This window comes from Salmo salar, chromosome 15, assembly GCF_965601325.2.
Source record: "Salmo salar chromosome 15, fSalSal1, whole genome shotgun sequence".
Lineage (NCBI taxonomy): Eukaryota > Metazoa > Chordata > Actinopteri > Salmoniformes > Salmonidae > Salmo > Salmo salar.
Genome location: NC_138305.1, coordinates 74506448 through 74532440, shown reverse-complemented (window position 1 = coordinate 74532440; position 25993 = coordinate 74506448). Strand labels below are relative to the sequence as shown.

Here is a 25993-nt window from a genome sequence, read left to right as displayed (position 1 = left end):
TCATGCTGTCTCATGTGGTCTGTGTCAAAGATTATGGATGTACTGACAAGATACATGTCTCTCTGCCCTAACAATGGGAGACTACAAAGCGGCACAGTGGGCTGTCTAGCTCCCACCTATCCTTTCTTTGGATTGGTGGATACATGTTGACGTCAACTGCCTGTATTCAATGGAGAGCGATGCTGCGCAACTAGCCTCATGCCATGAATATGCATAGCCAACTCGAGACAAGTCCGATACAAAAATAAATTCTCAAAGTTTCCCAGGATGTCACGTGTCCTACTTATATCAGTACACTCGCAACAACTTAAGCATTACGACATATCTATTAGATCAAATAAACCTTACACAGCAAATAAGCCATACAGAATATGTTATGTATACACCGCTTTATTGCACAGAAAAGGGGGGTCAGAGGGTGTTTTATGTGCTGCCATATACTTTCCCTTTTTCCAGGCACATTTGTTTCCTTCACTCACTCAGAAACTCAGCCTTGGTACAGTATCATATAAATAGCTTAATACTAGATACAGTAACAGAGGGAAGTTGCCACCATTGCAATTGGATGAATAAAAAAAAAAACTACAGAGCTATCTAGATAGATTCACATTCACACAAGACATAGTCAACATATGAATATGTCCCTCAAGGTTTTTAATTTGTACAAAGAGCCCACTTATTGTTTCTCAGTTTTAGAAAGGCAATGTCTATACACCTTTCCAAACTAGCGTCACATGTTGGCACTTATTTGTGGGTCGTCTGTTGGCCGAATGCACTGTTACTCTCATAGTGGTGCCTTGTGGTTTACCTTTCCCTTCCAATGTATTTCTCATGGGTGGCTGAACTCATTCCACTGAGCCAGACTCTTATGCAACCTGAGATTGATCACATCACCATATTTATTTCTAATATTGCAATTTTTTTGAGGAGAGGGCATGTGAGAATACAGTCTTCTGATAAGACAAGTCAATGCCTCTTCCAAATGTGATGGAATCCCAATGGAGCAATTCACCGGAGTTGTTGTGAGAATATGCCCCTGCATGCCTGTTTTTGACAGCAGAGAGGAGTGGCCATGTGTGACATCACAAGAAACTTGAGACCATCATTTTGAACAGCCCTCCCTTTTAGTGCTCTTTCCTATACATGTGCTCGCACCCAAACCGTCTCCCTTTCCCCTAAGCAGACACTCTCTGTTCTTTCTTCTTGTCTCTAAACTCAGGCCAATTACAACTGAGAAAAACAACACCTTGGTTAAGAAAACATATATTTTTCTCAGGACACCCTTCACTATCTCTCTGTCTTCATTGAAACTATACATTTTCTGCATTAGAAGGTAAGAGAACCCAGTCCTTTTTTCTTCTCTATGTATTGCTATGCCACGTGTGGGTCATATGAAGTACTTTACAAGAAGGGTTAAATACTATGGGAATTTCACTGATCCACATCAGTAAGGTTTGTTCTGAGGTAGCGTTTGTGGAATTTGTCATTATCAGTTGAACTACTTGATTTTCTTGACTTCCACAACATATTGAAGTACTAAAGTCTTTTTTTCAATATTCATGATTGGGAATGTTTTCCTGACCAGTTTCATGTGTGGATTTTGACTGTTTTTGGTTGTCAGCTTTTGCAGCTTTCAAAAGCCCTTTTATTTCTACCAATATGGATTGAGTAGGTGGGTGTCAAATGACTTGTTGGAAGACTGGTCTGAATATGCCCATTTGGAAAGGTTACAGACAGACACTATGTGATAGGTCGAGTGAGCTCATGAGAGATCGGACACCAACTGACAGTCAATTCAGTGGCCACTGTCTCTTTCTTTGTGTGTCTGACACTGTATTAAAAAAATAGCTTAGAATAGCAGTTGACTGTTTTTTAATGTGAATCATACAACCCAACACAACAGTATCTTGGATCTTTGTCTGTAAATGCAAAACCCTTTTGACCGAAACGTCACAGTATGTTTTTAACTATGGATCTATAATAAACTCTATTGTTATAATGGAGAGAGTGTCTACTGGACACTAGTGTCTAATGGAGTGCCTTCGAATATAGTTGTTTGAGCACAAAACCCCCTTTTCCTCTTTGTCTATAAATACAAGAATCAGTTGATTCTACTGTACCATTGGAGACCTTAATTTATAGCTCTTCCTCAAATAGAATTGACAGAATCTCATACATTGTTTATTTACCCAGTCAATTTTCTTATCCACTAGCCTCGATGTCAAATGTACAACTACATCTAACTCCAGAACTATTGCTAAAGCATAACAACCTCTCAATCGGCCAATGGAAAGCAAGAAAAAATATTAAGGTTATTACATATTATGTAATACACCGCTTTATTGCACAGAAAAGGGGGGTCAGAGGGTGTTTTATGTGCTGCCATATACTTTCCTTATTTGCAGGCACATTTGTTTCCCTCACTCACTCAGAAACTCAGCCTTGGTACAGTATCATATAAATAGTTTAATACTAGATACAGTAACAGAGGGAAGTTGCCACCATCACAATTGGATGAAAAGCGACAGAGCTATCTAGATAGATTCACATTCACACAAGACATAGTCAACATATGAATATGTTCCTCAGGGTTTTTAATTTGTACAAAGAGCCCTCTTATTGTTTCTCAGTTTTAGAAAGGCAATGTCTATCCACCTTTCCAAACCAGCGTCACATGTTGGCACTTATTTGTGAGTCCTCTGTTGGCCGAATGCACGATTCAACAGGCTATACAGGACTTTTTATTCCCATTACAGATTAGGCTATGTGTTTTCTGTTAGGTCAGTCAATAATAATAATACATCAGATCAGAAATCTATCTAGTTTTCTTTTTTAGCGAAATCTTAAAACAGACATTTTATCGGAAATGATAGATGGTTTCCATACCACTCTAATTTTAGACCATTGCATTTTTTTTACCTGAGATCACACAATTGATTTAAACTATCGGGAATCTTTCTTCCCTCCGAGAGGATTTCCTGGCTGTATTGGTGGCCGACCACTATGGCTTCCTAAAATATCCAACATAAACATCAGAAAAAGACTACATTTCAACGAAAGAGCCTTGCGATGTAAATAATGCATACAAAAATAGATGGTGTGTCTGCGCGCTTGTGTGTCTAGGTGTGTGTGCATGTGTGGGAATGGGTCACCAGTGCATGTATATGTGTGTTTGTTTGTAGTTGTGGTCGTTGGGTGTTGATTTCAACAGAGACATTTTGTGTTGCTGCGAAGTGAGAACCGAGCAGAAAGGCATATTCTGGAGTTTGATTCCCAAAACACAATGCAAGTATGGGCTTGCCCGACAGTTCCCGTTCACACGCAACAAGGTGCCTGTCATAAAAAAAGTATTTGGGTTACGTAAAAAAAAATGTTTCCAGGGGCTCTTAATGTATTGGAATAAATATAGGGAGTAGGGAGAGATTTAGCAAGGAGAAAAATCACACACGTAACGTAGCAATGTCGAAATGTGAAAAGGAAGAGAGACACAGAAAGGAATGTTTGTAGGAAATGGTTGTAGGAATGGTTGTAGGAACAGCAGACCAACACCTACTGTACTCTAGTCTGCAGGAACCAATGGGAGCTGAACACTACCAGAATTTATGTTAGGGAGTTATTTCTTTCCACTGAACTGGTGTGATTTCACATGTGGCTTTTCTAAATGCTGTTGGGTATTATTGATATAGAAACTAGAGTTGGCCCAAAGGGTAGAATTTATGTACAATTTACCCATATCAAAGTACTGTACACTTAGTATGGGTCATTATCAGCAGGCACATTCTGAGGGATCATCCAATGTATTAGGGTATGTAGGGTGCCCGCTACCTGAATCACCTTTGAAAAGCGTGTGATGCATCATGTGATGTCAGAGTGAGTCGAACCATTATCAAAATCGCGTTTGACATGATCGGTTACAAGGCTGAGATCTCCAGCAACTGGTGGGGAGTTGCAGCTGGTAAAAACCTGGACTTGCTCCAAACTGCAACTTGGGAGCCAGTGAGCCACGTATCCATCTCAGGGGTTAGGAAAAATTCTGGCGTGCATATAAATGTGAATTCCAACGTCCCACATCACTTGTGTTATAAAACACACCTCCCTAGGGTCATTGGATTCAGCAGCGCAACACAGTTTGTAAGAAGCAGTAATGTTTTCTATGGTAAAGGTCAAACAGAAAAGCTTACTTTCAAAAGCACTATCCAAGATATTTAGGTTTTACTTTCATGCCGTAATAAAATAGACAGAAATGTTGTGTGGGGGTAGCAAAGAACATTAGTTATGAGTTAATCATAGGACTACATTTTGAAAGTTTCGTTTTCTTTGGCTAGTCAGACCATATGTTTCTGAATGAAAAGACTATTGTCTGTAAATACAGCACACTGAGAACAAAAGTAGCCTAGCTATGAAATGATAGAATACAACATTGCCTCAGCTGTGAGCCAACACAACTCACTAGGCTTGATAAAGGGCCACATGCCTTATCTTCTTGTATAATTATTTTGTCAATGTATCAGAAGGCGATATGTAGGCAGCCTCGTATGACACTATTTGTTCAGCAAATTGCAATATTTATTGTTTGCCAATTTCGTCTGTACTGACATCAAATCCCAGCTGGTACCTTAGCATAGGGCTGGTATCTTACCCTATGGTAGCCCTGCAGTGGAGAGGGACAAGAGTGAAATCCAAATCGATTTAAAAAGAGACGAATGGCACTCTGGATAAATAAAATCTAGATAAATAACAGTGGACAACAAAGTCTGTGTTCACAACGAAGTCTGTGATGACAACACAGTGCTTCCAGGTGTTGGTAATGGATACTGTTATTACGTTTGTTAGCCTCTTCTATTGGAAGGAATTCTATTGGAAGGATTTCAAAAGTAGTCAGGCGTCTCATTACTGGCATTGCAACCTGAGCTGTCAAATGAAATGACACATGCAAGGAGAGAGTGGTGCTATAGATTCCACTGGTGGGAAGCAGACATGTGGTCCCACAGTGACAGCAGACACCTTGACAACTCCCACAGTTACCCTAGAGCAGGGCTCTCCAACCCTTTTCCTGGAGAGCTACCGTCCTGTAGGTTTTCGCTCCAACCCTAATTAGCTGGTTGATAAGCTGAATCAGAATAGTTACAACTGGGGTTGGAGTGAAAACCTACTCGAGGGTAGCTCTCCAGGAACAGGGTTGGAGAGCCCTGCACTAGTCTAGGCTTTGCGACGTGCAAATTCCCCAAACCGTTTTCATTGAAGGTCAAACCTGACTGTACATTTTTTTGTCTATCATCTTGAATGACATGCAAACAATAATTTTCTCATTTATCTAAGGTCCATCCTCTTCGCTTTGTTTCAGATTGGAATTGTAGCCGGTAAAGAACCATAAGTCACCCACCCGTCTTTATATCAGCTAAAACAATATGGAACTCCAAAAGCTATCAAATGGCCTCCACCATGGCTTTGTCCCTTTCGAAGATAGGTATGTGTCCTCTTTGACTGCACATATTGCTACCTGGCATGCATGATAATATCTTTCCCCCAGTTGTGTGCATGATAGTATTTTTGGTGTATTTGTGTTTGTTTTCTGACAAAGAAGACTATTACCACCCTATAATTACACTCAGCGGCCAGTTTATTAGGTACACCACCCTTTCATGAAAATTGTTCGCTGCTACGGAGAGTGAGTCACATGGCCATGGCTTGCTATATAAAGCAGGCAGACATGCATCAAGGCATTCAGTTACTGTTCGATTGAACATTACAATGGGTAAAACAAGTGACCTACGCGACATTGAGCGTGGTATGATTGTCGGTGCAAGAGGCGCCGGTTCCATTATCTCAGAAACAGCTGTCCTCCTGGGCTTTTCATGCATGAGAGTGTCTAGGGTTTACCAAGAATGGTGCGACAAACAAAAAACATCCAGTCAGCGGCAGTCCTGTGGGCGGAAACAGCTCGTTGATGAGAGGTTGGGGGAAAATCATGCAAGCTAACAGGAGGGCCACAAACAGGCAAATAACGACGTAGTACAACAGCGGTGTGCAGAACGACACAACTCGCTGGTCCTTGTCATGGATGGGCTATTGTAGCAGACGACCACACCGGGTTCCACTCCTATCAGCTAAAAACAAGAAGAAGTGGGTCCAGTGGGCACATGGTCACCAACACTGGACAATTGAGGAGTGGAAAAACATTGCCTGGTCCTATGAATCCCGTTTCCTGTTGCGTCATGCTGATGATAGAGTCAGGATTTGGCTTAAGCTGCACCAGTCCATGGCTCCATCCTGTCTGGTTTCAATGGTATAGGCTGGTGGTGATGGTGTAATGGTGTGGAGAATGTTTTCTGGCACACGTTAGGTCCCTTGATATCAATTGAGCAAAGTTTCCATGCCCCGAAGGATTCAGATTGTTCAGGAGACAAAGGGGGGTCCGACCCGGTACTAGATGGGTGTACCTAATAAACTGGCCAATGAGTGTATAATATGTAAACCTGGAAAAATGCCTGTGAAAACGTGCTTTTTGTAAATATTAGTTTTTACATTTCACAGTTTTTACATTTATGCATTTTAAACATTTAAATGGATACAGTAGATTTTCATGGACGGCATTTTCAAGCACACCAATGGATTATAATGATGCTTGGCTGATTTTGGACATTTATAAAAATGAGTGTTGTTTAACCTCAGTGTTTTCTATTTCCTTGGTTTGATTGACATAATAGCATCCCGCAGGCAGAAGAGGAAGAGGAGATGTTACCACGTAAGAGTGATGGGACCAAGAAGCCCCAGTTTACAGATGTGAGCATGAAGAACTATGGCCACAGCTCTGGAGCCGACAGTCATCGTTTTTATGCTGAGATGTCATGTCATGAAATGTCATTATGAGGAGTTATAACAACTGACATTCATGTATTTGTATCCTTGGCAGTTTGAGGGGAAAACCTCTTTCGGAATGTCCGTCTTTAACCTAAGTAACGCCATCATGGGAAGTGGAATTCTGGGATTGTCATACGCCATGTCAAACACAGGCATCGTTCTCTTTATGTGAGTACAGCAGCAGTGTGCCGTGTTCCTATGTGATTCACTGAAGTGACAACAGACAACCCACTGGGCAAAAACGTCAATTCAACGATTATTCCACATCGGTTCAACGTAATTTGTTGAAATGACGTGGAAACAACGTTGATTCAACCAGTGTGTGCTCAGTGGGAAATTAGTACACACACACACACCCACCAAGTTAAATATTAACTTGCCAGGTAAAGATTTGGTGGGAAGGATTATTTATCTCGTGTTTCTTTTTGTCAAAAGGTCACAGATGCAGCTACTTGTCACAATTATCTTCGTCTTCTGACGATAATGCGAAATCGTCATCTGAGAATGTAGACCAATACGCAGCAGGTGTGCAGTTGTTCATTTTGAACATTTAATTAAATTAAATCAAAACGAATACAAAAACAACAACCAAGAAAACGAACGATAAACTGACAGTCTGCAAAGCAAAGCTCAACACAGAACAATCACCCACAAATAACAAACACACCCTCATATATGGGACTCTCAATCAAAGGCAGATAGACAACACCTGCCTTCAACTGAGAGTCCCAACCCCAATTAACCAAACATAGAAACAGACATACTAGACAAAATCATAGAATACCTGAAAACCAAACAGTGCCCAAAAACCCCGGAATACTTAAACCAAATGCCCCTTCAACAAAACACACCACCCCGAACCACATAAAACGAATACCCTCTGCCACGTCCTGACCAAACTACAATACCAATTAACCTTATACTGGTCAGGACGTGACACTACTCCCAATATGGTTTGATACACACTGTTACTGCATAATGCGTTGCAACAATGTTACCAAAACAGTACAGTGGAAAGCTGACAAAAATGTAATAAAAAATAGTCAATATAATGTTTGACATTTATGGTCTTTGAATGGTTAAAATAACAGTGGAGAAGAGTGGTGTGTGTTAGTGTGTCCATATGTAATTTTAATGGTGAGATTTGAGACACATGCAACTTCAAATTTCAGGAGTTAAATATAGCTTAGAGTTGGCAGATGAATCATAGCTTGAGTGTGGGCAAACCACATATATGGCTCCCAAGCATGCTTTGCACTTTGGGTTGCTCACATTCATGTCAGGGTCAGGCAGGAGTAAAAAATTTTTGGAATGCTTATGAATAAATAATTTGAGCATTGTCGTTATCAAGTTGCTATCACAGGAGGCCAGTTTCTTCTTCCAGTGTTTACTTCGTAGTAAACTGTTTGATTAATCTGTGAAGAGGTCGGCTACTCATTATTTTAACATTGGATGAAACCACATGAAATCAATTATGTTGTTTACCATTCCAAAATGTCTAAGTCAGTTGTTTGTGCTCCACAGAATCCTGTTGATATGTATCGCCTGTCTGTCCAGCTACTCGGTTCACCTTCTCCTTAAGAGTGCTGGAGTTGTGGGTGAGTATGTGTCACTAAGGACCAGCCCATGGAATCAAAGGCAAATTAGTAGCTGAATCATAGAGTGTATCATAACAAGATGAGAAAAGTAAACTTTCTGTGAACAAACTTTCCCTTCACATCTGGACCATTGAAAAACCTGTTGTTTTAACCCTTCACAAAAATACAGTGGGGGGAAAAAGTATTTGATCCCCTGCTCATTTTGTATGTTTGCCCACTGATAAAGAAAGGATCAGTCTATAATTTTAATGGTAGGTTTATTTGAACAGCGAGAGACAGAATAACAACAAAAATCCAGAAAAACGCATTTCAATAATGTTATAAACTGATTTGCATTTTAATGAGAGAAATAAGTATTTGACCCCTTCTCAATCCGAAAGATTTCTGGCTCCCAGGTGTCTTTTATACAGGTAACGAGCTGAGATTAGGAGCACACTCTTAAAGGGAGTGCTCCTAACCGCAGCTTGTTACCTGTAAAAAAGACACATGTCCACAGAAGCAATCAATCAGATTCCAAACTCTCCACCATGGCCAAGACCAAAGAGCTCTCCAAGGATGTCAGGGACAAGATTGTAGACCTACACAAGGCTGGAATGGGCTACAAGACTATCACCAAGCAGCTTGGTGAGAAGGTGACAACATTTGGTGCGATTATTCGCAAATGGAAGAAACACAAAAGAACTGTCAATATCCCTCGGCCTGGGGCTCCATGCAAGATCTCACCTCGTGGGGTTGCAATGATCATGAGAACGGTGAGGAATCAGCCCAGAACTACACGGGAGGATCTTGTCAATGATCTCAAGGCAGCTGGGACCATTGTCACCAAGAAAACAATTGGTAATACTACACTGTGAAGGACTGAAATCCTGCAGCGCCCGCAAGGTCCCCCTGCTCAAGAATACATATACATGCCCGTCTGAAGTTTGCCAATGAACATCTGAATGATTCAGAGGACAACTGGTGAAAGTGTTGTGGTCAGATGAGACCAAAATGGAGCTCTTTGGCATCAACTCAACTCGCCGTGTTTGGAGGAGGAGGAATGCTGTCTATGACCCCAAGAACACCATCTCCACCGTCAAACATGGAGGTGGAAACATTATGCTTTGGGGGTGTTTTTCTGCTAAGGGGACAGGACAACTTCACCGCATCATTTGACAGGGCCATGTACTGTCAAATCTTGGGTGAGAACCTCCTTCCCTCAGCCAGGGCATTGAAAATGGGTCGTGGATGGGTATTCCAGCATGACAATGACCCAAAACACATGGCCAAGGCAACAAAGGAGTAGCTCAAGAAGAAGCACATTAAGGTCCTGGAGTGGCCTAGCCAGTCTCCAGACCTTAATCCCATAGAAAATCTGTGGAGGGAGCTGAAGGTTCGAGTTGCCAAACGTCAGCCTCGAAACCTTAATGACTTGGAGAAGATCTGCAAAGAGGAGTAGGACAAAATCCCTCCTGAGATGTGTGCAAACCTGGTGGCCAACTACAAGAAACGTCTGACCTCTGTGATTGCCAACAAGGGTTTTGCCACCAAGTACTAAGTCATGTTTTGCAGAGGGGTCAAATACTTATTTCCCTCATTAAAATGGAAATCATTTTGTAACATTTTTGACATGCGTTTTTCTGGATTTTTTTGTTGTTATTCTGTCTCTCACTGTTCATATAAACCTACCATTAAAATTATAGACTGATCATTTCTTTGTAAGTGGGCAAACGTACAAAATCAGCAGGGGATCAAATACTTTTTCCCCCCACTGTACATAGCTTTTTTATAGAGAAAACTATAGTAGGGATCCACTATATGAACCAAGCTGTCTGTAAATTAGTAGTTGTGGGTTTGATTTCCTGCTGGGGTCACATATACTATATCTACTCTTTCACAGACTAATGTCTCTTTTGTTGGTTCAGGTATTCGTGCGTATGAACAGCTGGGTTTCCGTGCTTTTGGACACCCGGGAAAAATAGCAGCGGGAGTCATTATAACCTTTCATAACATCGGCGGTAAGTGGATAGGGGGGCCATAGACTCATGCTGCTGACGCCAAATCCTGACTCTTCCATTAACATGACACAACAGGAATCGGAATTTGTCGGATCAGGCAATGTTTTTCCACTCCTTAATTGTCCAGTGTTGGTGATCGTGTGCCCACTGGAGCTACTTCTTGTTGTTTTTAGCTGATAGGAGTGGAAGGTGGTATGGTCGTCCAGTGGTGGAAAAAGTACCCAATTCTCATACTTGAGTAAAAGTAAAGATACCTTAATAGAAAATGTCTGTAGGAGCGAACCATTTGTGTGAACGGGTGATGTACCTAATAAACTGGCCACTGAGTGTATATCCATGTACAGTACTTCCACTAACACATAGTATCTGTTTTGAAAATAACCACAGTGACACATACAAATGCACTCCTGGCTTTGCGACACTCATGGATTTCATGGCTCATAAAGTTTTAATGGTTCAGGACAGAACTTTTTCCTCCAATGTTTGGGTTTTACACACAGGTAAATGGGCTTTGTATGTCTGTTTTCTTTTGAAAATAGAAGTTAACAACTCTGAAATATGTTTAATCCCCTCCAGCAATGTCCAGTTACCTCTTCATTGTGAAGTATGAGTTGCCTCTGGTCATTCAAGCCTTCCTGGGCTTGTCATCGAACACTGGGTAAGTTGAGCAGCACATTTCTTTTTTTGTTTAAAAATAATCTTTATTTAAGTTTTTCACATTTTACAATTAAGCAATAAGGCCCGTGTGGTATATGGCCAATATACCATGACTAAGGGCTGTTCTTAGGCACGACCCATTGGCCATATACCACAAACCCCCAAGGTGCCTTATTGCTATTATAAACGAGTTACCAATGTAATTAGAGCAGTAAAAGAAATGTTTTGTCATACCCGTGGTATACAGACTGATATACCATGGCTGTCAGCCAATCAGCATTCAGGGCTTGAACCACCCAGTTTATAATCATAAATAATTCACACAAATACAAATAAACTTTCACATCAATGCATTTGAGTTCATAATTACATAACGTGATTTACAGATTTAATTGTATCCATGGAAGTTTTTTGGAGTCCATCGTATTTCTTATTTATTTATTCCATTTTTATTTGTAAAAAAATAAATATAAATAGTGTTTGAGCAAAAAAAAATGTTTTATAGACTTATAGGCATCTTGTCTTCCAAATTGTACTTTTCACAATGCATTGTCCACAATTATTGTCCACAATATTTGTTTAGTAATGTCAATGCATAATATTGTCCACCATACTTCTTTAGTAATGTCATCCATGTGAATATCGAAGACGGACTTGGGATTTATACATAGGCCTACATCATAATTCTCAACAGATTCCATATTTCTTTAGTTTTGTAGTATTTCACTAAAAGGTATTCAATTTTCTTCATCATGACAAAACAATTCCACTTTACTACAGCACGCACTGGTAAACGTCATACTGAAATCAACCAGGCAGGATCACTGACATTTTCTGACAGTTGTGCACAGAGTAGATTTTTTAAGACATTATTTTGTATCTGCATGGAAGCCCATTCCTGCCACCCACATATATTTTATCTAACTACGAGTTATGAGATAGTAAGTCATAATTATGAGATAGTAAGTCGTTATTATGAGATAGTAAGTCATAATTATGAGATAGTAAGTCATAACTATGAGATAGTAAGTAATTATTATGAGATACAGTCGGAAGTTTACATACACTTAGGTTGGAGTCATTAAAACTAGTTTTACAACCACTCCACAAATTTCTTGTTAACCAACTATAGTTTTGGAAAGTCGGTTAGGACATCTACTTTGTGCATGACATAAGTCATTTTTGCAACAATTGTTTACAGACAGATTATTTCACTTTTAATTCGCTGTATCACAATTCTAGTGGGTCAGAAGTTTACATACACTAAGTTGACTGTGCCTTTAAACAGCTTGGAAAATTCCCGTCATGGCTTTAGAAGCTTCTGATAGGCTAATTGACATCATTTGAGTCAATTGGAGGTGTACCTGTGGATGTATTTCAAGGCCTACCTTCAAACTCAGTGCCTCTTGATTTTCCCATGATGTCAAGCAAAAAGAAATCAGCCAAGACCGCAGAAAAAAAATGTGTAGACCTCCACAAGTCTGGTTCATCCTTGGGAGCAATTTCCAAATGCCTGAAGGTACCACGTTCGTCTGTACAAACAATAGTACGCAAGTATAAACAACATGGGCCCACACAGCTGTCATACCGCTCAGAATGTACTTTGGTGTGAAAAGTGCAAGTCAATCCCAGAACAACAGCAAAGGACCTTGTGAAGATGCTGGAGGAAACAGGTACAAAAGTATCTATATCCACAGTAAAACAAGTCCTATATCGACATAACCTGACAGGCCACTCAGCAAGGAAGAAGCCTCTGCTCCAAAACCGCCATAAAAAAGCCAGACTACAGTTTGCAACTGCACATGGGGACAAAGATCATAATTTTTGGAGAAATGTCCTCTGGTCTGATGAAACAAAAATAGAACTGTTTGGCCATAATGACCATCGTTATGTTTGGAGGAAAAAGGGGGTTGCTTGCAAGCCGAAGAACACCATCCCAGCTGTGAAGCACGGGGGTGAAAAACTGAGTTTAAATGTATTTAGCTAAGGTGTATGTAAACTTCCGACTTCAACTGTATGTAAGTCATAATAATGAGATGGTAAGTCATTATTATGAGATAGTAAGTCATTATTATGGACATTGAATAGTCCTGTAGGTCAACTGCAGGGCAATCTGGGATTCAAACATGAACGGCATTATCATTAAAGCATTATCCCCACACTTTATTTGGAAAACAGCTGAGAAATGGGTCAGGAGAAATGTAACTACTCTCAAATACATAGACGCAAGGACTCTCTCGTATGGATTTTGATTTCATGGACTGACCATCCATGAGATCCAAATGATAGTTTTAACAATGTTTTGAAGCTATACAGTGTTTGTTTACAATTACATGAAATGAAGTAAAACAAGCTTATATTTTGGATTCTGATGGAGTAAGACCATTGCTCATGAGGCATTTCTAAATTGCTTTCTTCAAGAATCAATGTCTATATATAAGTCCAAAAATGGATGTACCAGTCCCAAATTGCCCCATTAATGGATTGAATTGAATTAATGAATTAAATCTGATGTCAACCAAATATCATCAAACAGGCACCAACTCACATAAAAAAAAATGATTAAATTCATAATATTGAACATTATCACCACAAACTCGCTCTGTCTCTCTCACACGCACTCGCACACGTACACATGATTCATGTGATACTGATTGCCTAAACGTGTCTCATAATAATGACTTAGTAACTCATAATTATGACTTAGCATCTAATGATTATGAGTTACTATCTCATGATAATGACTTACTATCTTATAATTAAGACTTGCTATCTCATAACTCGTTCTTGTTTAGGTGGTGGGAACAGGCTTCCATATAGGTATGCCACTTCAGAACCATATAATTAATCAGATATCACTTTGTAAATAGACCGTTCAAGTTAATATTTAAATGTCTGAAATTGTCTGAGATATCCAATCAATACGTTCTGTCACCGTATTAAAATCACCACATATACTATAATTACTGAATCGAAATTGAGCTCATGTGCATCCTGTTTCCATTGATCATCCTTGAGATGTTTCTACAACTTGATTGGAGTCCACCTGTGGTAAATTCAATTGATTGGACATGATTTGGAAAGGCACACACCTCTAAAAATAAGGTCATACAGTTGACAGTGCATGTCAGAGCAAAAACGAAGCCATGAGGATGAAGGAATTGTCCGTAGAGCTCCGAGACACGATTGTTTTGAGGCACAGATCTGGGGAAGGGTACCAAAACATTTCGGCAGCATTGAAGGTCCCCATGAACACAGTGGCCTCCATTCTTAAATGGAAGAAGTTTGGAACCACCCAGACTCTTCCTCGAGCCAAACTAAGCAATCAGGGGAGAAGGCCTTGGTCAGGGAGGTGACCAAGAACCCAATGATCACTCATTGGGTTCACTCATTGAGTTTCTCTGTGGAGATGGGAGAACCTCCCAGAACCTTCCAGAAGGACAACCATCTCTGCAGCACTCCACCAATCAGGCCTTTATGGTTGAGTGGCCAGACGGAAGCCACTCCTCAGTAAAAGCCACATAACATCCCGCTTGGAGTTTGCCAAAAGGCTCTAAAGGACTCTCAGACCATGAGAAACAAGATTCTCTGGTCTGATGAAACCAAGATTGAAGTCTTTGGCCTGAATGCCAAACGTCACATCTGGAGGAAACCTAGCACCATCCCTACAGTGAAGCATGGTGGTGGCAGCATCATGCTGTGGGGATGTTTTTCAGCGGCAGTGACTGGGACACTTGTCAGGGTTGAGGGAAAGATGAACGGAGCAAAGTACAGAGAGATTCTTGATGAAAACCTGCTCAGGACCTCAGACTGGGGCGAAGGTTCACCTTCCAGCAGGACAACGACCCTAAGCACACAGCCAAGACAATGCAGAAGTGGTTTCGGGACAAGTCTCTGAATGTCGTTGAGTGGGCCAGCCTTAGCCCGGACTTGAACCCGATCTAACATCTCTGGAGAGACCTGAAAAAAGCTGTGCAGCGACGCTCCCCATCCAACCTGACAGAGCTTGAGGGGATCTGCAAAGAAGAATGGGAGAAACTCCCCAAATACAGGTGTGCCAAACTTGTAGCGTCATACCCAAGAAGACTCAAGGCTCTAGTCGCTGCCAAAGGTGCTTCAACAAAGTACTGAGTAAAGGGTCTGAATACTTATGTAAATGTAATATTTCAGACTATTTGTTTTTATAAATTTGCTAACATTTCTAAAAACATGTTTTTGCTTTGTCATTATGGGGTATTGTGTGTAGATTGATGAGGGGAACAAAACTATTTAATCAATTTTAGAATAAGGCTGTAACGTAACAAAATGTTGAAAAAAAAGAATCTTATTTGCATCAGATGCTGTGGATACATTTATCACTCTTATTTTCGTTCCTCTAAAGAAGCACTCCAATATCAAATCATCACTGTCTGCAAAGTCTGTTTTTCTAAATTATTTTCGATTATTTACTTACCTTCTACTGGGGACTTGGTTTCTCAGCCTGGTCTCATAGACTAGACGTAACATAGTAAATGTTAATCCAAGACACTGAAATTAGTATGAAACTGTGAGCTACGTTTGGTATGGTTACATAAGACAGAAGGTTATTAAAGGCAAAAAACGAAAGTAGGGTTATTGGTAGGGGTGGATAGCTAACATTAGCCACAACAAATTGTGATTTGTAACATATCGTACATTTTGCAAATTTGTAACATATTGTACGTATTGCAATTCACAACATATTGTACGAATTGTAATTTATAACATATCATACGAAATGGATGATGGACATCCACAAATTAATACATACCATACTAAATGTAACATATTATACTAATTGGAGTGTCTCAGATTTACTTTTACTATGTTCCATCTACCCCTGAGTCCAGGTTGGGTTTCTCATCTTTCTTCTTAACTTGGTTTTAGATTGAGAAGTGAGAAGTGTGACGGTGTTTCACTCCACCTGCTTGAGCAGTGTGGGGAACTGGCTCTGGGGGGGAAGGGAGCAGAGGGGTGGGGGGCAGGGGGAAAGGGAATCGTCCTCTTCTCTCTCTCTCTTCGGGATTCGGGTAATTAGTACTGAAGGCTGACTCGCTCGCGTCCAAAAAGGACTTCCTCACTCTCTCTATGGCTGAACTCGCCGACACCTTCCTCGGAGATCTGGTCGCCTTCACTCTTGGATTCAGCTCCCTCGGCTTCTCTCTCATTCACTGGCACCTGTCTCTCAGCTGCGCTCGGACCTGTCGAGCGATGGAACTCGTTGTCGGTGGCTCTGTCTCTAGTCTCCTCTTCTGGCTCTTCCTCTGGGCTGGATTGTGGACCAACCCTCACTTTGTAGGCATAAGACTGGGGACACTTGAAGAAGTCAAGGCCCTCTTTTACACACAGGGTGCACTTGCTTGTAGACTCACAAACCCTGGATTTGTGTCTAAGATCTCCACATCTCCAACACTTCACCTCTGGGCATTCCTTGCCCTGATGGTCTAGGGAGATTGAGTTACGGATTGTTATCAAATGCCCACTTGTTGTTTCGTGCACGCGCACTTTGTACTTGCGTACTCCATACCATATCCCAAACTTATCCACAGGTTTCAATGAAGGTTGTAAAACAGTGAAGTACCTGTTTAGAAACATTTCCACATTGTGATCTGGAACTCTTCCCGTCCAGAACTTTCAAAGACCATCTTGACGTCCAGCTCTTTCCTTTTTGCGGCTGCCTCTTGGGCTGACTGGACTTCTAGAAAGCAACGTAATGGGGGTTGTTCCTCTAAATTTCTCCTTTTCGGCAGCGCAATGATATAGTAAATATTGAGATCAAATGTTTCAAATGTGGTGACAGTACAGAATGTCACCTTTTATTTTAGGGTATTTTCATACATATCTGTTTTACTGTTTAGAAATGAAAGCACGTTATGTATCTAGTCTGAAGGTGTCATAAGTATTTGTACAAAGTCACTTATATGTGTACTGGTATTAAAGTAGTCAAAAGTTTAGCATTTGATCCCATATTCCTAGCACACAATGACTATATCAATCGTGTATTATTTTGGTTGTGTTTCAGATTATGTTGTGCCCAATAGAAATTAATGGTAAATAATGTATTGTGTCATTTTGGAGTCACTTTTATTGTAAAAAATAATGTAATATGTTTCTGAACACAACTACATTAATGTGGATGCTACCACGATTACGGATAATCTTGAATGAATCGTGAATAATGATGAGTGAGAAAGTTACAGAGGCATAAATATTATCCCCCCCCCAATATTATCCCCCCCCCCCGTTATTGGTAATGGTGAGAGGTTAGTAAAAGCCAATCTATTTCTCCCTTAGATTAAATCAATTGCCCCTAAACAGTATGTTTTCTACATAGTCTACATTGCATGCCTTAATGAAACTAGAAGTAACTAACTTTTGTGTCTGGCTGTGTTTTTATTTTTTTATTTTATGTTTTAAACTAGAGAGTGGTTCCTGAACGGGAATTACCTCATCATCATCGTCAGTGTGTGCATCATCCTTCCACTTGCCCTGATGAGACAATTGGGTATGTGACTGATCTCATCATGACCTCAATGTCTGTCAATCATTCAATCGGCACCTCTTGATTCATGTATTCATAAAACAAAACATTTGGATGTGTATCTGTTTAGGATCTATTTTAGGTCAGGAACAGACATGTTCTGGAAATCAAATGTTGTCAGCTGGGCTGTGGGATGGTTGTTGTTGTTTTTGTTGTAGTAACAATCCTTCACTGCATCTTTCAGGGTATTTGGGTTACACCAGTGGCTTCTCCCTCACCTGCATGGTCTTCTTCCTTTCCTCGGTGAGTGACTTTTTGATGACATCTGACGACAGATGCCTATATTGTATTATTATATTACACTATATATTATACCAACAATAATACATTTCAATGTTATATACTAATACTGCATATGCTTTTCGCCATTTTGGGAAATTAAATTCCTCCTGGTGATTGTCTGTTTTAGTGATTCTTTACCCTTGTTAATGTGCTAGATGTGTTCATAGCTTTTGTGTTCACAGCTTATCATTAGGACATGACTAACGACTGTGATTCTAATGTGCCCTCGATAATTTATGAGGAGATATTTTTATCTTGTGCCACTCTACCTCACATGACATTTCATGTGAGCTCCTTTTTCCTATACTCACTGCCAGCCAGGCCTTGTTGGTGAAATTTGCTAACAACATGGATACAGGTGTAGGATCTTAATTTGAGCCAGTTTGCTACTGCTGGAAAATACTGCACCAACAGGAAATGTGAAGTATTAATGTGGATTATAGTGAATGAACATTTTTGTGGGAGATGATACATTTTTCATACGGGAAAATCTAGTCTGAAATTTCAAAGTGGAAATTACAAATGTCAGAAGCCTTTTTAAACCTCAAGTTTTACATTTCCTGCATTGCAAATTGAGATCCTACATCTGTACGTTAACCTTCTGAAGTAGGTAATTATCTAATTATGTTGACATACAAGGAAAAGGGGGGGGGGGCAACATTATAAATGAACCATATTCGTCCCAATAATTATTTAGATATTGTCAAATGTAAAATCTATAGCTCAACAATTTTTGATACTATTCATGTAATGAATACTCAGGGAGAAAAAGGTGTAGATTCACACGAAGAGCGCGGTAGGTGTTTATTTCACCTTCGCAGAGTACAGGAATCATGGTCATACACAGGCAGGCAATGGTCATACACAGGTAGGTGAATCAAAACTAGGACAGAAGGCTATAACTGGTTCTCACAAATGAGCTAGGAAAAGGCTTAGTAGAGTCAAAATGAACAATACCTCACAAAGGCACAAACAGAATGAACTGAACTAAATAAGGAGCTGATGAGACCAGGTGAGTAACTAACACAGGTGAAATCAATGAACAAAAATGAAAGACAGGGCTATGTTGAAGAACACAAAGAAACAGGGCAACGTTCAAGAACACAATGAAACAGGGCAACGTTCAAGAACACAATGAAACAGAACACAAGGTTGACTAAGAAAATAAATACAGAACCTTACAATTCAAGGTTGCTTGAATAATTGAGCACAATCCTAGATTACACTATTGTGCATGTTGCTGGTGCAGTTCTGGGCATTAACAAGATACTTTTTAAAATGCCTTGCTGCAGAAAGGTACATTAATAATGTAACAAATTCTATTGTTGAACTTGGTACATTAATAATGTAACAAATTCTATTGTTGAACTTGGTACATTAATAATGTAACAAATTCTATCGTTGAACTTGATCAATTAGCAGAAGGAGGAATGAGGCTTGGGACAGGAATTCACAAATTAACCAGAGATATAGTATGTCATCATGGTTGTCAGCGATAGAGGGTCAAGCTGTTTCGCTAACTCTGACAGCTCATCTTATTTCTTTCTTTCTTTCTTTCTTTCTTTCTTTCTCAAAGGTCATATACAAGAAGTTCAACATCCCCTGCCCCCTGGTGCCATATGGCAGAAATCACACAACAATCATCAACACCACCGTGGAAGAGGGACAGTGCGAAGGCAGAATGTTCACCATCAACCAGGAGGTTAGGAAATTAAGTGTTTACGGCACTGCTACACAAATATCAGTTCAAATATAATTTTTTTGTGTTTATTCTAGAGGTCGACCGATTAATCTGAATGGCCGATTAATTAGGGCCGATTTCAAGTTTTCATAACAATCGGTAATCGGTATTTTTGGCCACCGATTTGCCAATTAAAAAAATATATATATATTTTTTTTACATCTTTATTTAACTAGGCAAGTCAGATTAAGAACACATTCTTATTTTCAATGTCGGCCTAGGAATGGGGGTTAACTGCCTTGTTCAGGGGGGATTCGGGGATTCGTTTTTGCAACCTTCTGGTTACTAGTCCAACGCTCTAACCACCTGCCTTACATTGCACTCCACGAGGAGCCTGCATGGCACCTGACTACCTGTTACGCGAGGGCAGCAAGAAGCCAAGGTAAGTTGCTAGCTAGCATTAAACTTATCTTATAAAAAACGATCAATCTTAACATAATCACTAGTTAACTACACATGGTTGATGATATTACTAGTTTATCTAACGTGTCCTGCGTTGCATATAATCGATGCGGTGCCTGTTAATTTCTCATCGAATCACAGCCTACTTCGACAAATGGGTGATGATTTAACAAGCGCATTTGCAAAAAAAGCACTGTCGTTGTACCAATGTACCTAACCATAAACATCAATGACTTTCTTTAAAATCAATACACAAGTATATATTTTTAAACCAGCATATTTAGTTAATATTGCCTGCTAACATGAAATTGTGTCACTGCTCTTGCGTTCATTGCCTGGCTCATTGCGAACTAATTTGCCAGAATTGTACGTAATTATGACATAACATTGAAGGTTGTGCAATGTAACAGGAATATTTAGACTTAGGGATGCCACCCGTTAGATAAAATATGGACCGGTTCCGTATTTCACTGAAAGGAAAAAAACGTTTTGTTTTCGAGATGATAGTTTCCGGATTCGACCATATTAATGACCTAAGGCTCGTATTTCTGTGTGTTTATTATATTATAATTAAGTCTATGATTGGATAGAGCAGTCTGACTGAGCGGTGGTAGGCACCAGCAGGCTCGTAAGCATTCATTCAAACAGCACTTTCGTGCATTTTGCCAGCAGCTCTTCGCAATGCATTGCGCTGTTTATGACTTCAAGCCTGTCAACTCCCGAGATTAGGCTGGTGTAACCGATGTGAAATGGCTAGCTAGTTATTGGGGTGCACGCTAATAGCGTTTCAAACGTCACTCGCTCTGAGACTTGGAGTTGTTGTTCCCCTTGCTCTGCATGGGTAACGCTGTTTCGAGGGTGGCTGTTGTCGATGTGTTCCTGGTTCGAGCCCAGGTAGGAGCGAGGAGAGGGACGGAAGCTATACTGTTACACTGGCAATACTAAAGTGCCTATAAGAACATCCAATAGTCAAAGGTATATGAAATACAAATCAAATAGAGAGAAATAGTCCTATAATTCCTATAATAACTACAACCTAAAACTTCTTACCTGGGAATATTGAAGACTCATGTTAAAAAGAACCACCAGCTTTCATATGTTCCCATGTTCTGAGCAAGGCACTTAAACGTTAGCTTTCTTACATGGCACATATTGCACTTTTACTTTCTTCTCCAACACTTTGTTTTTGCATTATTTAAACCAAATTGAACATGTTTCATTATTTATTTGAGGCTAAATTGATTTTATTGATGTATTATATTAAGTTAAAATAAGTGTTCATTCAGTATTGTTGTAATTGTCATTATTACAAATAAATAAAAAAAATTGCCCGATTAATTGGTATCGGCTTTTTTGGTCCTCCAATAATCAGTATCGGTATCGGCGTTGAAAAATCATACTCGGTCGACCTCTAGTTTATTCCACATCATCTCTGCTCTTAGGTTCTTACTGTGTTAAGACCACATAAGGTTAGGAGCTATTTGCAGTTGGAGCAGAGGTCATTCAATATTATAATGACATGATATCATTTTACTGACAGGCAGGGCTGGGTAGGTTACTTTCTAAATTTAATCCATTAGTTACTTGTTACCTGTCCAAAATTGTAATCAGTAACGTAACTTTTGGATTACCCAAACTCAGTATCATAATCTGATTACATTCAGTTACTTTTAGATTACTTTCCCCTTTAGAAGAAGACAATTACAGTTGCCCATGCAGTATGTTACCAATTAAATGATATTTATTGCAGGATAAATCAATGTTAAAGTTTACATAGCTGGCCATATAGGGATGTTCAATTTTACTTTATGGGTTGATTATGTATGCTTATTCTAACCCATCGCTTTCTACTACATATAATACAGTAAAAATATGTATTTATATTAAAAACCGAAGTCTATCAGAATTCCTGTCATTCCAATAAATGATTTACCCCTTGATCTTCAAGAATAGGACTTGGAAATATGGAAGTATAGATTAGCCAAATGGTTTTACCTGAGCATGACCCCAAAACTAAGGACTTATTAGCCAGCCCTACTCTGTTGTTTATGATTGTGTGGTCATGGAGGACTGATTGGGCTCATTGATTCGAGTTGAAAAATAAATGCTGGAATGGCATGCTTTGAGCCCTACTGAAAAGTGCTAATTACATGTGAAAAATGAATGCCATATGCTGCATTTGCTATAGGCCTATTGTTTACCTTTTTGTTGGTGACAATTTGATATCTTGATCATATGCAGCTGTTTAAATGGCAAATCCACCGATGAAACAATAACAAAACGGTTTCCCCGCCTCTGTTTTGGTAAAAAGCTGAGGGATGGGCCTAACCACTCTCAGATTAATAGACAGAGCTTTGGATGCAAGGACTGACCATCCATGATATAAAACATATTGTTTTAACCATGTTATGAGGCTATACAGTGTTTGTTTACATTTACAATGTTTACAAACATTGGAGTAATACAAGCTTATATTTTGGGTTCTCATGGAGTGTGACAGTTGAACTAAGCTACAGAGGCATTTATAAGTTATATTCTTCAAGAATCAATGGATATATATACAGTACCAGTCAAAAGTTTGGACACATCTACTCAATGAAGGGTTTTTCTTTATTTTTACTATTTTCTACATTGTAGAATAATAGTGAAGACATCAAAACTATGAAATAACACATTTGGAGTCATGTAGTAACCAAAAAAGTGTTAAACAAATTCTTCAAAGTAGCCACCCTTTGCCTTGATGACAGCTTTGCACACTCTTGGCATTCTCTCATTGAGAAAACAGAGAAGTGTCAAAGATTTTTTTCCGCAAACATCCTTTCTGAATTTAAACGTAATCCTTGAAGTAATCATCTAGTTTTTCAAAAGTATCTGTAATTGGTGGTAACGTTGCTGGTAACGTAACAGATTACAGTTACCGGTTTTTGGTAATCCATTTTTCCCAACCCTGCTGCCGGGACAAGTGCTTGTCCATGTGTTTTGAGGCGGAGCAGACCCAGTGTGGCACAATTATCCACACAGTCTTGTGAGTTTCCTTAAACACTCCTCATGCGACGCCTCTAATTTTACTTACCCTTTATATGGTTTTCAGACGGCGTATACCATCCCCATCTTAGCGTTCGCCTTTGTTTGTCACCCCGAGGTGCTTCCCATCTACACTGAACTGAAAAAGTAAGTCGATAAAACTCCCAATTAGCTCCCTTCATAAACACCATAGCATGTTGGGATGACAGCCTTTATCTTTCTTTACTGATACTCATTTGCAGTACAATACATACGCATGTACCTACACCTGTTGGCTTTTGATTAAATCAAGGGTAATTTTTTTATGTAATAAATGTAATATCATTACTGTACCTCATTAATTGAAAAAGAAACTGCTTTCTTTTCCACCAAAGTGCCACCAAAAGGCGTATGCAGGATATTGCTAATGTGTCCATCATGGGCATGTTCGTCATGTACCTCCTCACCGCTGTTTTTGGTTACCTCACCTTCTACGGTAAGACCAGGGCTTTAAGAGGGTTTTAGTTGTATACAATCTACAGAAAAAAAGAATGATTTTAGTATTTCAAATTATACTCAATTTGTGTGTGTGCATGTGTGCATGCATGTTTGTGTGCGTGCGTGTGTGTATGCGTGTTTGCGTATATATGTTTATGTAGTGAACACAGAATCTGAGCTCCTGCACACCTACAGCAAAGTGGACCCTCTGGACACACTTATCCTGTGTGTGCGTGTGGCCGTACTGGTGGCAGTCACCCTTACTGTCCCTGTGGTTCTCTTCCCTGTAAGAGCCTCCTCTCATAAGCTCTAATTACATACTCAAATTACTGTATTTCTAAGGACACTTCAAGTGGTTTGCATTTCAAACATTGTTTGCATTTTAAAACCAACATAGCCTTGATATACAGGTAACTGCCAAAATAAAGGAAACACCAACATACATTGTCTTAGTAGGGTGTTGCCAGAACAGCTTCAATGCGCCTTGGCATAGATTCAACAACTGTCTGGAACTCTATTGCATGAGAAATTCCATCATTTGGTGTTTTGTTGATGGTGGTGGAAAACGCTGTTTCAGGCGCCGCTCCAGAATCTTCCATAAGAGTTCAATTTGATTGAGATCTAGTGACTGACACGCGCACACACACACACACACTCTCCCTATGCTCCTTTGAGACCCCTCTTTCAAAGTCACTGAGATCTCTTATTTTAGCTATGGTAGCCAAAATAATGGGCAACTAGGCATTTTTGAACATGACCCTAAGCATGATGGGATGTTAATATGCTTAATTAACTCAAGAACCACACCTGTGTGAAAGCACCTGCTTTTAATATCATTTGTATCCTTCATTTACTCAATTGTTTCCTTTATTTTGGCAGTTACTTTTATATCCATTTCCCTCTAAATGTTAACCTACTGTGTCACACAGAATAGCTGATGCCGGATTGTACATTCTACATTCTGTTAATTTAGATTGACTTTAAACATACCTCATAACTTGACAGCCATGTTTGAAGTTTTACCGTAGACACTCCTCTGAGTCTTCTCTGTTGTGTATGGTTTCCAGATTCGCAGAGCCATTCTCCAGCTCCTGTTCCCAGCGAAACCCTTCCACTGGGCACGCCACATCACCATCGCCCTGTGTCTCCTCTTCGTGGTCAACGTGCTTGTCATCCTTGTGCCCAACATCCGAGACATCTTTGGCATCATTGGTGAGACTTATATATTCATGAATATAGACTACTACAGTTCTTGCCGTCCAGCCTCCGATGCTCATTCTCTCCATACTCACAAACCAACCAGACACACTGTACCATGTTTCATCATCATCATCATCATCCTTATTAACACTATGGGAAGGAAGACCTTCATATTGACATTATATATTACAAATGCCTCATTCAAGAGTACTTACCAGTGGAACAACTCATTGTCTCCTTTATCTGTCCAGGGGCCACCACTGCACCTAGCCTGATCTTCATCCTCCCAGGATTATTCTACATTCGCATTGTTCCCACTGAACAAGAACCAATGAAGTCAAGACCAAAGATCACGGTAGGTCTTCACATCATTCATAAATGTTCCTTCCATTGTCTAGACACGTTTGTTAAAACTCTCCACACAATCCCCAGGTTTTGGCACCATATAGCATGACCTTTTCGCTACGGTTTGGAGTGGGTGGGTGGTATCACAATGGGTGCTAGTAAAAACATCCTAAACCCGGGTTTGGGTAGAGATTTTTAACAACATGAATGACTTTAAGGCGAATTCCAACAACTCTTTATCTGGCTGGTTTCAGGCTGCCTGTTTCACAGCCATGGGCTTCATCTTCATGTCTATGAGCCTGACGTTTATCATCATCGACTGGACAACCGGAGAGAAACGAGCTGGAGGTGGACATTAGACCACATCCATTGACGATAAGGGTCCAAACGCCACACAGCAGCACGCCCTGTCGCCGTGCCACTTCTCAATCCCGTCTGGATTGTAAGAAGGATCAAACACCGTCGAAAGGCTGGACCCACATGATCATGAGTCTTACCATACCACAACGATGGTAAGACCATTTCCCCACCAATTCAAATCAAATGGACATGCTACACGTCAATGGAGGCAAGTCTTTGAGGAACCCAGTGATGTCACTTTCTTTGTGGTAGGAGTTCTAGGCAGTGTCAGAGGAGCTGATGAGGGTGTTGCCTGTGGAAACCCCTAAACCACTACTTGCTGCCTGTGTAAAAAGCCATTAAAAAAGTGACAGAGATAGAAGAGGGGAGGGGTTCATTTTCTCTATGCAAGGGGACTTGATCTCTTGAACAGTCAGTCCTTAGCTACCCAACTGCCAAACAATTCACCCCAGGTTCGTTTCTCGATCAAATATCGGCTGTGGTTTAATCA

At 40.0% G+C, this 25993-nt stretch overlaps 1 protein-coding gene across 1 annotated transcript; it reads left to right on the top strand.

Moving 5' to 3' along the window:
• Positions 1 to 1139: 1139 nt before the first annotated feature.
• LOC106572220 (sodium-coupled neutral amino acid transporter 3) lies at positions 1140 to 25770 on the top strand. The gene is made up of 16 exons (XM_014146211.3): positions 1140 to 1333; positions 5345 to 5467; positions 6708 to 6783; positions 6914 to 7029; positions 8386 to 8459; positions 10364 to 10456; positions 11033 to 11114; positions 17554 to 17636; positions 17857 to 17915; positions 19531 to 19656; positions 23189 to 23268; positions 23496 to 23596; positions 23760 to 23884; positions 24666 to 24810; positions 25050 to 25153; positions 25398 to 25770. Exons 2-16 carry the CDS (start codon positions 5409 to 5411, stop codon positions 25500 to 25502), a joined length of 1428 nt encoding a protein of 475 aa, XP_014001686.1. The 5' UTR covers positions 1140 to 1333; positions 5345 to 5408; the 3' UTR covers positions 25503 to 25770.
• Positions 25771 to 25993: the final 223 nt, after the last annotated feature.